This window comes from Protopterus annectens, chromosome 4.part0, assembly GCF_019279795.1.
Source record: "Protopterus annectens isolate FY-2018-M chromosome 4.part0, PAN1.0, whole genome shotgun sequence".
NCBI classification, from domain to species: Eukaryota; Metazoa; Chordata; order Ceratodontiformes; family Protopteridae; genus Protopterus; species Protopterus annectens.
The window spans coordinates 49,403,869-49,418,510 of record NC_056733.1 but is presented as its reverse complement, the minus strand read 5'-3'; the positions used below and the strand labels follow the sequence as shown (position 1 = coordinate 49,418,510).

The window sequence follows — 14,642 nt, the reverse complement described above, 5'->3', positions numbered from 1 at the left end:
GTTGGACTTTTGGGGGACTCTAAAGCATATGCCCTATTTCATATAATTAATGTTCAAAAAATACTTTGGCGAGGTGAAGAGGAGGGAGAAAGTTAACTGTAGGTAAGAAATTTTTTCTTACTAGCAAATTTTTGAGGTGTATGTTTTTCTTTGCATGCTATAAAGTAAAGTTTTCTCAGTTATTTTTAAGTGTAATGGGGATTGTAAACGGGTACTGCTGTTTTTTTTCCCTCCCTTCTCTCTTCTTCTTCAGTTCTAAGAAATGTAGGCAATGCAACAATGCAATATAAAAAAAACCTGGTTAAAACAGCATGGGTAAAGAAACATTAATGTGCTTTTTTCATTCTTGCATGGGGAAAGACTGTATTAAGGACATTGATTGATTTAGTAAGTTTTAAGAGTAAGCAAGCAAACTAAAAAAGAATATTGAATATTGTGACGCCCCATCACTGGACCAGTAATCAAGGAGCCTCACTCCTCACTAGCACCAGTGGGGAACGTAGATTGGGAGGATGACAAGTACACGCACAGTATTTCCAGATACAGCTCCCTGCATCAAGTGGAATTTCTGTTAAGAGCACACAGACAACAGTCAGTTCAGGGCTGGTTTCTCCAGATCCCCAATAAGACTCCCCACTGGTACAGCTGTAGACTTGAGATCTTAGCTGTGTGGCCAAGCCAAGATCTACAGCACCCTCTCTGTCCAACCAGTGCTTTGTGTCCCTGCCCAAGTAGCTGACATACACACACAATTTGAGGTTTGATTTATACACAGATGCACACACCTGGGAAAGGTTGGCACAGGTTTACTAACTATGCCTCCTTCTGCCTAGACTATAAGGTAGTTTTCATTGCCACCAGCCCGCTCCATATCAGCTACTTTAAAACCCTTAACAAAGGGTGTTCAATCTTACTGTGTAATGTTACTGTTAGTACAAATGGTAGTTTGACCAAGAGCAAGGCAATTAGGAGTGGCCCACCATGTCATCAAATAAATATGCAAGTACACTCAGAACCTAAATATGTCTCACAAATATCAGCCACAATGAAAAGTTTAAATATGTTTAATAATAAATAATAAAAGAGAAGGAAAAAACTCTGTATATAATCACAGTAACTTCAGAGTTCAAAATGACAGGAAATATTTAAAACAGCATTACAGGACAGTCTCAAACAAAGAAAAAACTCTAAATTAAGCTTTGCTATATTCCTGACTATATCTAGAGAATTACTATGTTACTATATCCTAGTTAACTTCCTTACAGAGCAAGCAAGGCAGATGCAGTGAGTGGGTCTTCCAGCTGATGTCAGGTCAAAGAAAAATACAGAATACTCGGTCTCTCTTCTTAAATTAATATCTCAAATATTACTGCTGAGATAGCTTGCAGGATGACATCACTTCTTGTCATCTGACTCTGTCCCAGGTAAAAAAAAAACAATCATTGATACAGATGGTAGCATTTAGCATCTACCTGTGAAAATACATAGAGAGGGCTTTTCTTGGATGTAAGGCAGATCCTGAAAATCATAAAACAATAAAACACTTACACATCTCAAGCTTAGCAATTATTTCTCTTTCAAGACGACACAAAGAGCTCCCTAGTATAGACATCCTGTCTCTTGCTGTCATAAAGTAATTTAATTTCAGCTATTTTTCTGAAATTAACCTCTTGTGTTCCAGTTTCCATTATTAAAATGTATAAATCTAAACAGTTACAATAGTGCAAGTACATTTCTGTTCTAATCCAGAAGGGTACACCGTGCTTATATTTTTAAGGTCAGTACTTTACAAACCCTTTTCAACACACACTTCTGTACCAATGGTTTGATATCCACATAACATACAGTTCTAGTACCTTTGTAACACAAGCATCTTTCATGAAGTACGTTGGCATTCACTAATGACACGCAACCATTTACAAAATTCCAGACAGCTGTGAAAAATTCAAGGATATAATTGGAATAGTAGTCGAGAAAAGCTGGCTTTATACAGTACCTGAGAAAACCAGAAAGAGACATTACAGTGTTTTGGAACATTTTGCAAGAGTTTCATATCTTTTTGGGATACAAAATTAATGAAGCTAAAACAAAGGCAGTAGTAGTAAATTATGTACCCACACACAAATTGGTTCAGCAATATCTGTATTTATGGGGAGATGATAAAATGAAGTCTTTAGGAGTATGGATTAAAAATGATTCTGGTGTGGCAGCCAAGGATATGTGGGCAGAGGCTAAACAAAAGATAATACAAAAACCGAGAAAATGAAATATTTGTTATATGGACATGGATAGTAAGATACAAGCAGTCAAAAAGGTTTTAGTCTCTTTAGTCTTGTACACAGGTCAGGCATATTTTTGTCAACCAGAGGAGAAGTTGTGGATAGCAATTAATAAAGAGCTGAAGAACTTGATATAGGAGGGGAAGACAGCAAGAGTCTAGTGGGATAAGCTGATTCTTCCAGTAGAACAGGATGGATTGGGATTACCCAATTTGAAAGGGTATTTCAGAGCTACACATTTAAGGCTCCTATACATAGCACAAGCAGAAAACTTGAACTGTAGAAAGGCAGGGGGGAAGCTCAAGAAACAAGGAGAGACTGGGATTTTGGATGCAGGCCTTTATGGAGAATAACAATAATCATACAAAATATTATATCCATAAAGTAGCGTAAAGTATTCTAAGAACTAAACCAACACGGGAATGGAGAAAGGAGATTGTGCTGATAGGGATGACTGCAATTTGGGATATAGACGTTAGGCAACTGGGGCCTGTAATTTATTGAAGAAAACTGGAAAAGGAACCGAGGTATTGGGAGCAAATAACTAGAGAGGGAAAGGTAATAGAATGGGAAGAGGCCAAGAATTTATTTGGACTGCAGGTTAGAGATTGCCATCCATGTCAAGGATTGATATCAGAGTATAGGCAAAGATAAAGAAATAGGGGTATCCTAAACAAAAGACCAGCGCTGGTAGAGTTTTTAGTAGAATCTAGAACAGAAGCTGCCATTAAAAAAAAAATAATTAGTAGAGCATATAAAATATTGCATGATAACTATAAGACTCAATCAGAGGAGGTTAGAAAGGATTGGGAAGAGAGACTGGATAAGCAATTCACAAAGAAACAATGGGAGGGTATATGTATGTCTCCCAAATCTGCAACAAAATCTATAAGATTTAGGATTTTTGTTGGAAATGTTTACATAGATATTTTTATACCCCAAGTAGACTCCAGAGAAATTTTCCTCAGGTAGACCGCAAATGTTGGAGGTGTGACTATAAGAAAGAGGTACTTGGGAGCATATTTTCTGGGAGTGCAGGAAGTTGGTGGGCTTTAAGAATTCCCTGCGGGATGCAGTGTCAGAGATGCTCATTGGCCGCATTGGTGGGAAGAGGGAGATGATTTTTCTTAGCTATGATAGAGAATTGGAATTGGCAAGACATGGCAAGGCCTTGCTGTGTCTAATTATGGTGGCTGTCTAAAAAGCAATTACTAGAAAATGGAAATCAAAGTCTAAGCCAGCTGTATTAGAAGTAGTGACTATAGTAACAACATTAAAACAAATGGGATTGAGATCTTTAGAAAAGGGTAGGAGCAAACTACATAGAAAAATGGGGATGGTGGGAGGAATACATACAAGGGAGGAATGAGGTTTAAACAAAGGCAGGACTTAAATGAGCTATGTAATGTTTGAAAATGATTGGGTAGATAAGTGATGTATAATGTCTGCAACTGGGAGTGTGTCAGTATGGTTTGTAATATAAAATGTTTGCAACTAGGATTGTGTCAGTGTGGTTTCTTTTTCATTTATATAAATGTATGATTGCTTATGTTGTAAGTGATGGTTTAATAAAGATGTATCTCATGTATTCAATTCCTGCCCTTTTAATTTATGTAATTTTGCTTAGGTTGTAGGATATATAGCAATATATGTGAAGTCTAATGTTTGTTAATGTGTTAATACAGTTTGATTGCTTTTAAATAAATGTAAATTTGTCTGTGTCACAAGTGCTAATTCAATAAAGGTGTATTTAAAACAATAAATAAAAATAAAGCTAAATATGAAAAAAGTGCCTAAGTAATAAGTAAATAAAAATGACAGTGAGAAACCATGTTTATCTCCATTTCTTGAGTACTCATAATAAATATTTGCTGGTCTGGAGATATATTATCAGTACAGGTGTTGATCAGTTAAAAGGGTATTTGTTTTCCATGACCCTGGCACATTGTGCCAGCATTAGTAATGCTGCACACAAGACTCTGTGATCTGTCAGTTTCTGGTGATTTTAAAGGGGAAGACTTAAATTCCATTGGACCAATGAGTCTAGCGGTATCATGCTGTGCTGCAGTGCAAGAATCATAGAATTGCACTTAGATTTCATAGTCTTGAAGTCATTCAGACATTCAAGGTTTTAGTGTGATGATGCAGAAAGGGGGGAATCCTGCCATATTTATGTCTTCTACACTAGTGGATAGTAGAGGGAATGGAGTTTGCTATCCGCTAATAAGTTGGTGGGAGCTTCGTTTTAGTAGTTCAGTGTGATTCAAAATACTTTGATAAAGTAGTTAAAAGGACAGGTCGGGGATGAAAATGAAAAAAGGAGTATCCCTGTAGCTTGCAGTATTGGTGAACCTGCAGTATTCTGAATGGTTAGTATTTTGTATTCTATCCCATAGTGGTTTGGTGGGGGCAGCCATTCTAATATGATTTTGTTTTTCAACCAACCTTTTTTTTTTAAAGCATTCATTTATCTTGTAATGATATTTGGTCATTAATTTTCCTTGAGTGCTATATTTATATTTGACTTAGAACTGCAGTGTGTTGAATCTACGATTTATGTGATAGTTCTTGAAACATTTATCAGTGGAGTTTTTGAATAGCACCTTTTTAGTTTTGCTGCAAGTTCCTAAAGAGAGTTTCCTGTCATTTTCTAACTAACAGTTGATAATTGTCTTACTTTTGAAAGAGAAAATTCACAGAAGAGGTATTGGTTCATAGTAAAGTAATTATCTGCTGTTACTTAAACAAGAGGAGGATTGTAAATCTTTCTAGGAGCTTGTGGTTAGGAAGGTTCAGTGAGTTTCCATAGAAATACACTGATAGCAGCTTATTTTATTTGCATTTGTTGACTGGAAAAAGACCACCTACGATAACAAAAATCCCTCTTCAGCTGAGGTCTGGATAGAAAAAAAAAAACCTCCACAAAGTAATCATTGTTAATTTTAATAGTATAGGTAAGGTAGTTGTTATAGAAATGATTATAAAAAGTCTGCATGTGGGAGTAAGGCTGTTGACATTCACTGGTTGGGTGTTGGCATATAGTTTTAAGGTATTTACGTTACAGACAGTGCAGGGTTTTATTCTCAAATGGGATAATTGGATAGGCTTAAAATGGCCTACAAGGGCAGTTAGCCTAGTACTTAACCTACGAACCTTTGGTGAGAGGACATAAAGGGAAGTGGAAAGGTAAAATGTTGCTTATGTCATACAGCAAAGGTGGAAGTAGTAGAATCCTTCGCTAGACAACTAAATCTTGTCAAAGTAAGTTCCCTGTGTTTGGAATGGAATATATAATGAATAATACAGTATGATCAAAATGTAACTTTTTTTCTTAGTTTCTGACCCACAGCTGTCCTTGAAAACAGCTGAAGTTATTTCTTTCCTTCAGGGACAGCTAAGTAAAGGCAGTCCAACATTCTGAGTGCCACTGTGTCATTTCTCCACTGAAATAATTGGGATACTGTGATTCATAGGCCCTGATTCCGGAAGACTTGCTCTGTGTAGGTGACCACTTACCCAGAGAGCAGGTGTTTCAAACTCTGATCCCTGTAGTAGGCCTAGTAAAATAGATAAGCTGTAAATTGAAGTAATTTCATATTTGTTCATGTATTCAGAGAGTGTGTAGGCCATTCAGCCATCAAAGAACACTAATTCCACAGTATATGGCATGCAAACTGTCACCCACCCAAATATCCAAGTTCCTTTTAAAACTACTCAAACTATTTGAATTATGTAAGCTTATTGGAAGATTGATTCAGAGTCTTGTAATTTTAACATTTAAGTCAGTTACACTGAGAAAAGGTCTTTCAGAATCAGGGCAGACTTGCACTGAGAGCATCTCTTTTGGAATCTGGCCCATAATGTTTAACTTTAAATGCTCCATATTGAAATCAAGTTCCCCAGGGATCTATGAATTGCTTCTTTCTCTTATTTGTTCCCTCATGTGGTGAAAGCTAGCTGTCAGAAATGTTACTGTTGTATCATACCCTCCACCCTACAGCATTTGATGTGCAGTGACATGTGAAGATGTGGCCATGTTTGTAGAAGCTGATCAGTGTCCTATATGGACTGCATAGCTTTAACATAAATTAACTATTTTCGTGTGATATGTGTTTGTAGCTGAGCGCCAGGTACTAGCATTCCTTGTTGTGTTTTCCCTGTTCTCAGGGGGCATCAAAGCATCCTTTATATATTTGGTGTAAAAGGGACCTTGTTTGGTTCAGAACCTGATGAATCCCTGAAATCAGTTATGGTGAATGCTACTTTACCCCCCACCACCACACACAGCAAATACAGGCACACACACAAATGCAACATTGCTTCACAGGCATGCAGAGGAATCAGCAGAGATTAATTAGCCCCAGCAGCAGAAGTTTCATATGAATTAACCTTGCTCCATTGCATATGACCCAGATGACTGGGGTCCAGTTAGTGACCCTGGCACTGAAGGAGCCAGGCATGGAGGAAGACGAGTGAAGGGGCATGGCCAGGTGCCCTCTCCCAGGGATGGGAAGGGTTGTGTGCAGTCAGGGACTTGAAGAGATAGGAGAAACCACTAGCAACTGCTTTGGGCAAGGAGGAGGACTGATTGGTATGAACGCCCATTGTGGAAGTGAAGGAATGGCTTTTGCCGTCAGCCCATTCATATTCCCTCCATGACATTTCCCAAGTGCATACAGGAGTAGGATTAAGCAAAATTAAGCTCAAACTACCCAAACCATCCCTATTGGCTTTTTGAATAATGGCCCCTTCCAGTTAATTTTTTTTTTTTAAAAAGTTGAAAGCTGAACGTCCTGTTTCTAAATCCAGTATACTTGCTCAAATAGAGAGTGATTAAAAACCTGGAAGAGTCTTCAAATAAGTATAAAAATTGAGGAATGTATATGTGATTTTAAATAGAACATGGTTAAATGTTTAGATCCAACATGCTCTTAAATTTAAGGTGTAATGGAAATGTCATCTGTAGCTGAGGACTCCTAACATCTGTTTATTAAGTAATGTAGAATGTATTCATCTGTGTTATTTCTGTTACTTCTAATGTTTTGCTGAAATATTTCTTTAATGTATTTTCATTTATTTTTCCACAGTATGGCCTGTATTCTTCATTCATGGGTTGTTTCGTCTATTGTTTACTGGGGACATCCAAAGATGTAACACTAGGTCCGACTGCAATTATGTCCCTACTTGTTTACTACTATGCATTTCAAGACCCTGTCTATGCTGTCTTGCTGACTTTCCTTTCTGGCTGTATCCAGCTAGCTATGGGGATTCTGCAGCTAGGTGAGAATTTACAAAAACATTTCAAAGTATGAAAATAGTTTCATATTTTTTTTTCAGAATTATACTTTGATTTCATAATTGTCTTTTAATAAATGTCAACCCATTGGGTCCATGTGTGAGTTTGTTTGGGGTTCTTTGTAAGAGAAGTCGCTGATGGAGATATTGGCCAACAAAGTAACATTGTGAAATAATAATTTAACACTAAGCAAACTGGCATGCCGCAAGACTTGTATTATGGAGGATGTTCACGACAGGTTGCTGGATGATGCAGAGTATAAGAAATACACCACTTAAGAACTCAACACATGACAAAAGGCTTGTAAGGATTCTAACATATAAAAAATAGATATGAGCAACACTATTATGTGTATTTGAATTTACAAGGCAGCGCCTTTTACTTACATTCAGTTTCTGTCATTCGGTACTTGAAAATAATCAGGGTTCAATATTTTTATAAAGTAATTGTTCAGTCTAAAATACACATTGTTGCAGTGAAGTGTCAGAAAGCAGGAAAAGGGTAGTAAACATAATTGCAAAATTTGTATTACTGTATACTTTCTAATGCATCAAAAACAGAATCTGTAGATGTCATTTTAGGCAGCATTCTACTTCTGGAGTATTTCTGTGATGGCCTCTGCATTACCATCTTAGCCAAGCAGTAGCAGCTGGATGTTCTGGACACTGACGTGCTGAGCTGTGAGATTATGGGAGTGAGTGGTTTTAAAGTTTTGAATTTTTGTGGATAGTAATGATGATAGCACTTTTCCTTGAACCCATTGGAATTGAAATGACTTATAAATGTATCGGGATACAGAATAATAAAAGTAGTTTTAGTCCTTTATATAGATGAAGGAATAAAACAGAAGGAACTGAGGTAATACCATGGATTCCACTGGAAAAGCACAGTGTGCAAATGAGTTGTATTCAAAAATCCTGACTCGGTGAAGAAAGAGAACTAATTTTACACACAGCATCTTTAGGCCATCAGAAAAAGAGGTGGAACTTGGGGGAGGGGTTAATTAAACTGGTGTTAAGTCGAGTACCATAACTGTAAGTCATAACTCTCAACACTCTTACTCAAGAATTCTGGGTAAAACCAAAAATAATAGGGCGACAAAAACTTAAAAAAGGGACAGTTTTTAAAATAGTATTTTAATTCACTTAAAAAAATTACTTTACAGAACTATGAAATTCTAATGGCTGGCATTGCTAACTAATCTTCGCAGATTTACCATATAAATATATATATATATATATATATATATATATATATATATATATATATATATATATATATATATATATATATATATATATATATATATATATATGAATAGGGCAAAAATATGAGACAAAATCAGGAATGTTCTATAAAACTGGGGACACTGGAGAGCAGGCTCTTCTCAAAACATATCACAAACTTCATTCTGTCAAGTGTGGGGGGTCAGATCTGAAAATGGACAGCTATTTGGTTGGGAGTATAACATGTCATGTTTCCATTAATCAAAAGGGGTAGCACACTGGCAGTGACCCTTTCATCAGTGATGGTCGTGATCCTCTTGCTTTTACTCAAGTGTTGTTAGTTAAGGTAGCATCAGAAGCTACATGGAATACAATGGTTTTAAGGAAATGTAAAAAAACACAAAGCCAAGTAGACCTACAATAATTCCAGTTAAGATAGAAGGAAGTAGGAAGGGAAGGCAGAAAAGCAGATGGCTAGTCTGATGAAAAAAGTGATGTTCATTCAGGAAGGAGGAGGACGCAACCTTTTCTAGTTACATGAGGGAATAAAAGGGGAGGGGTATAATGAGTGATGTGATAAAGTGAATGGGGCTCAAAAATTATGTTGAAAAAATAATACACCCAAATTAATATTTCCAGTCAGTATCTATAAAGAATATCTGGGAAAGGATAGCATATTCAGTCAGTGCTGAGAATAAGGGGTTGATCCCTGTCCATTCTTTGAGGAAAAATCATGAAAGAAGATGTGGAAAAGGAAATGGGGTTTAATAGTATTCAGTACAGAATTATTAGATAACTCAGAAAAATATGTAATGCTAGTAACAAACCTTTTTAATGCATCACAGAATGAGACATGATCCTTAAGACTGTAGAATGGTAGACCTGATTCTGTGTTTCAGGTGTAAGAGCAGATCAGTAGCTAAACCTGTCATTCTGTTTTACTCTACCCACTGCTTGCTGACCAACAAACCCTGTTGATCAGTCCTCCTCCACACATTGACTGAGAACCTCTTGCATAGCCTCCATCCATACAGCCACCAGAGTTTTCTCTCTTAATGGTCCTGATTGCACCCCTAGTGATAAATGTGGACACCTGTATCACCAGTGTACTGTCTCTGTGGTATTTGCATCATGCACACACACACTTACATACTCACTGACACAGAAAAACTATGAGCTGCCATCACCAGCTTTGCATCTCCAAGACCATGATTTCTGGTCTTGTGAACATCCAAGCCCACAGTAATCAGAATGATCCACACTCTCCCCAAGGATGGACAAACTGCCATACGTCACTCACTCCCATGCCCCCCCTGCCTGGCTCTTCCGGAGCCACTAATCATTTTCAGGTCTTGTGAGTCGTAGTCATGGCTTTACCCCTCTATGCTACTGAGCCTGTCTTTCTGTCATTTGGACCTTAGATGTAGAGAACATGTGGGATCACTGCTGAAGGGAAGATTTGTGGAATATTTCATTTATGCACTAGAATCAAGGCAATATGCCTTCACAGCAGAACACTTGTCACAAGTACAGCTAATAAAGTTCTTTAACTGAGCAGCAAGTGTAGTAGACAAAAAGTTAAGAAAGGCACTGGCTACTTAGACATTAGCAAAATGTCTAGTATGATAACACACAAGTAGTTAGTGAACAGTTTAGGCAGTCATGGAGTGGGTTGTAGGGTGGTAGAATGCATTAAACACTGACTGAACATAAAGATGCAGAGGGTAGCTGTAAAGTGAATTCCTCTCTGAAGAAAGGAGAACTATAGTTGTAGTAAGCAGTTTCCTACAGTAACTGCCTCACACTCGCACCCTTAGCTTCAGTGCTTCAGGCATAACAGAATGTGCAGAATCAGAATTCATTCATGAGGCTATATATCCTAGTGACTTCATAAATGTAATACTGGGACTGCACTCTCAACACATCTGTACTTAAAGATCACGACCCCTAGCTGCTTGCGCCCATGTGCAGCTGCCCTCTTCACCCTGCCCTAGATACACCTCTGGATGAAAGGCTAGTTACCAGTAGAATATCTCTAGGGTCACTACAGAGGTTATTTCTTTTCATTGTCTATATAAGTGACAGTGCAGAAGGTGTGGCAGGAAAAGTTTACATTTTTCCTTAGATGATACAAGCATATTTAACAGAGGTGATGCACAAGAATGTATTAGAGTGTTAGAAGAGATTTTTTTTAAAGATTGCTGGAATAGGGTAAAATATATCTGCTTACATTCATTGCAGAAATGCAGAATAAATCATCTGAGATGCAGTAACCTCAAAAATGGAGTATAGTTATAGAGGGGAACAATAAAAGTGAGAGGGCACCTGGGAGTGGTCATATCAGATGAATTAAGTGAGAGGACACCTGGGAATGGTCATATCAGATGAATTACGTGAGAGGACACCTGGGAGTGGTCATATCAGATGAATTAAGTGAGATGACACCTGGGAATGGTCATATCAGATGAGCTAAAGGTTAGCAGACTGTATATGACAAAAAAGGCCTGTATTAAATGGGGACACATAGGACTAGGCATCATAAGTTATTTTGTAGACACTTTAGTGAAATGGTATACAGAGCACAGTAAGTGCTTATGGAGACTTTGTGTTCATTAGAACACAGGGGTTTAGGCAGTCCTACTCTTCAGTCAGCTAATTACATTTTTTTCAGACGATCGTGTGTAAGCAGTACAGCTTATAAAGCCTAAATATGTAGGCATGTAACTGCCCAAATCAATACCTACAAACATATATTTGTGCACTGCTCACATAAAGGTATATTTATTAGTTGGAAAACAACCTCTTTTATGGGTATAGGGAAAAAAAAAACAGCTGAAAAGCATTTATATCTTCAGTGCATATGTAGGTAGGTATACCATTTAAAAATGTGAGGTATGATAGTTGCAGGAGGGGAAACAGTATCAGATTGTGATTAAAAAATGTAAATTTCTGGCTTCACTCCAAGGGTATAAATTAGACAGAGAAACATTTCCCAGAATGGCAAACAAATGGCACATGACCATTACCAGAAGCCATGAAAGAAAGATGTAGAACTGTTTAATATGTACTGTCTGGAAGAAAGAGATCTTGTTACAGATATGCCTCAAAAGAATATGCACAAACCAGGTGGGTGATGCATTTAAAAACAGCTGTTTGAAGACAGAATAGCAGAAGTTGATGATTTTAAGGTGTAAAGCACAGAGGAGCTGCAAGGATATTTGCATTATCATGAAAAGCTCAGAGGAACTACAAGGATATGTTGTCTTTTCATAGAAAGGGTAGTTAATGTTTGGAACAACCCTTCTGAAGATGGGGGTTCAAAAATGTGGAATTTTAGGGATTTGCAGTATGGCACCGTGATACACTAAGGTTAGTCCGCTGATCTCTCCATGTCAGTCTACCTACAAGGGAAATAGTAAGTCTGAATTGAACACTAAATTCCTCAAGTTGGAAGCCAGACAGCTTATTAATGGGCTTCCTATTGAAATGTCTGCCGACAGACAAAAAAAGATGGAAAATATAGGAGAAGAGCAAATATCAAACATTGCCCTTCACTTTTAAACTTTTTTTTTTTTTTTTTGCAAGAGGGCAAGCCCCCTACACCCCCAAACTTGTGTGTGTATATGTATGTATGTATGTGTATCTCTCTCTCATATATATATATATAATATATATATATATAAAATAAATATATATTTATATATATATATATATATATATATATATATATATATATATATATATATACTCACCATATTTCTTCGTAAATGAGACCTAACCAGAGAATAAGGCCTAGCATGGTTTTCCAGAGTGGTCATGATATAAGCCCTACCCCAAAAGTAAACCCCAGTTAAGATCATCAACAACACACAATGGACGTGTTGAATTATAAAATAATATTATTGACACCCGTTGACTGAGGTTATCGTACTCTGCTCACCATTTTTGGACCATTTGGACACCCAACTTTTTCCCTTTGCAGAAAGTCGAAGATTCTTTCCCTGGGAGTCCTCCACGATTCTTACTGTAACCCTAATCATCACTCGCACTTGATGGTTGAGATCCTTGACCCATAAACACTGGCAGGTGTACTTTGATTGATCAAAGTACAGACAATGTGTGTAAAGCGCGTGCACTTGATCATGAACGTCTGTGGTTGTGTCTTCTTAACCGTCGCTACTTTGTGTTGCCACTCCGGTCTCGTAAGTCTTCAATTAACCCCCCCCCCAGATAAGATGAGTACAAAAAGAAAGAGCTATTCCGTTGAGTACAAGAAAAGAATCATGGAGGGCTCCCGGGGAAAGAATCTGATAGTTTTCTGCAAAGAGAAGAAGTTAGATCTCCGAATGGTCCGAAAATGGCGTGCACTGTACGATAACCTCAGTCAACAGGCTGACTAGGGAAATGCTAAGAAGTACAATTGTGGATCAGGTCGGCAACCATTATTTCCTGAGCTGGAAGACATAATCTGTGAATGGATTGCTAACAGGAGAGCAAAGGCTTTGGTTGTGCATGTAGGTCTGATATTCAAGCATTTGCCCTTGCAATGGCACCACAGTTAGAAATATCCCCATAAGAATTCAAAGCTTCACAACATTGGCTGGATGGGTTTCTTCAGTGATATGAACTGTCTCTAAGAAGATCAACAACACTGTTCAAGCTGGAAGATACTGACGTTAGTAAACGTGCACTTGCATTCAAGTCCTTTGTTGATGGCATCGACTTGTCTAAATACCAACTCTACAACATGATCGCTATGGATGAAACTGCAGTGTTTATGGGCCAAGGATCTCAAACAATAATTGATCAGAGGGCTGCCTCATCAATCTACATTCCCTCCACTGTTTATGAAAGTGCACGTTACCTGTATTTTGGCAAATCATCTAGATGGAAAGAAAACCCCACCTCTAATCATTAGTAAGGGCAAGAAAGATAAGATTGAACATGTTTCAGGCATTTACATTCTTGAAACCGAAAAATCCTGGTGCACACAAGCGGTTATAAGGAAGTGGGTTGATGTAATGTTGCCACTTGTTTTGCGAGGTGGCGAAAGAGGTCTGCTAGTGTGGGATTCAGCCAGCACTCACCGCACTAAAGAGATGAATTTCCTTGCACGGAGAAGCGATCAAATAATGATTCCCGCAGGAATGACTGCCTATCTCCAGACTCTTGATATTGCAATAAACAAGCCATTCAAGTACCATTTGTGTATGGAACTCAATAACTACATTGAAAATAGAATTCAGAGAAATCAACATAGAAACTTTGTGAAGTCTAGCCTGCAAGAGGTCATGACTTGGACGAAAAATTCATGGGATAAAATCACTGACAGCTGTGTTGCCAGTACACTACGAGCAGGCTACTTGGACAAGCAGTGCTCATTTAAGGAGAGCACTATTGCTAGGCATGACAGATTGGGGTCAATGGTTCTACAGGACCTGGAGTCGCAAGAAATTCAGGGGTCGGAGACTTATCACAATGTTCCAGAAGAAGATGACATGACTGTATTTGAATAACTTTTCCATTATTGGGGTAACAGAATGAATTGCTTCCCGTCCTCCAATACACATGTATTGTGATTTTTCTGCACTTTCTGTTAAGCATGAAATGTTGCACTGTGAAAGCCAAGGTGTAGATATTCTGAAGTTGAAATGTTTGTTGCACTGTTTGTGTAGAATATTCACACAACTGTTAACGCTTTACTTAGAACTGTTGTCCAATAACAGAAAAGTACCAAATAAATGTTGATTTGTGTGCATGAATGAATGTCGATTTTTGTACATGAATAAATGTTGATTTTTTTTACATGAATAAATGTAGGTTGTTGTACAGGGGGGGTAA

General features: G+C 37.7%; 1 protein-coding gene across 3 annotated transcripts in view; it reads left to right on the top strand.

Moving 5' to 3' along the window:
• Positions 1-14,642, top strand: part of SLC26A11 (solute carrier family 26 member 11) — a 1,037,522-nt gene that overhangs the window by 303,375 nt on the left and 719,505 nt on the right. For all 3 annotated transcript variants that reach the window (XM_044068078.1, XM_044068080.1, XM_044068079.1), the window contains one exon: positions 7,367-7,559. In XM_044068078.1, the coding sequence (XP_043924013.1) occupies positions 7,367-7,559 (193 nt within the window). The remainder of the gene's footprint in view (positions 1-7,366; positions 7,560-14,642) is intronic.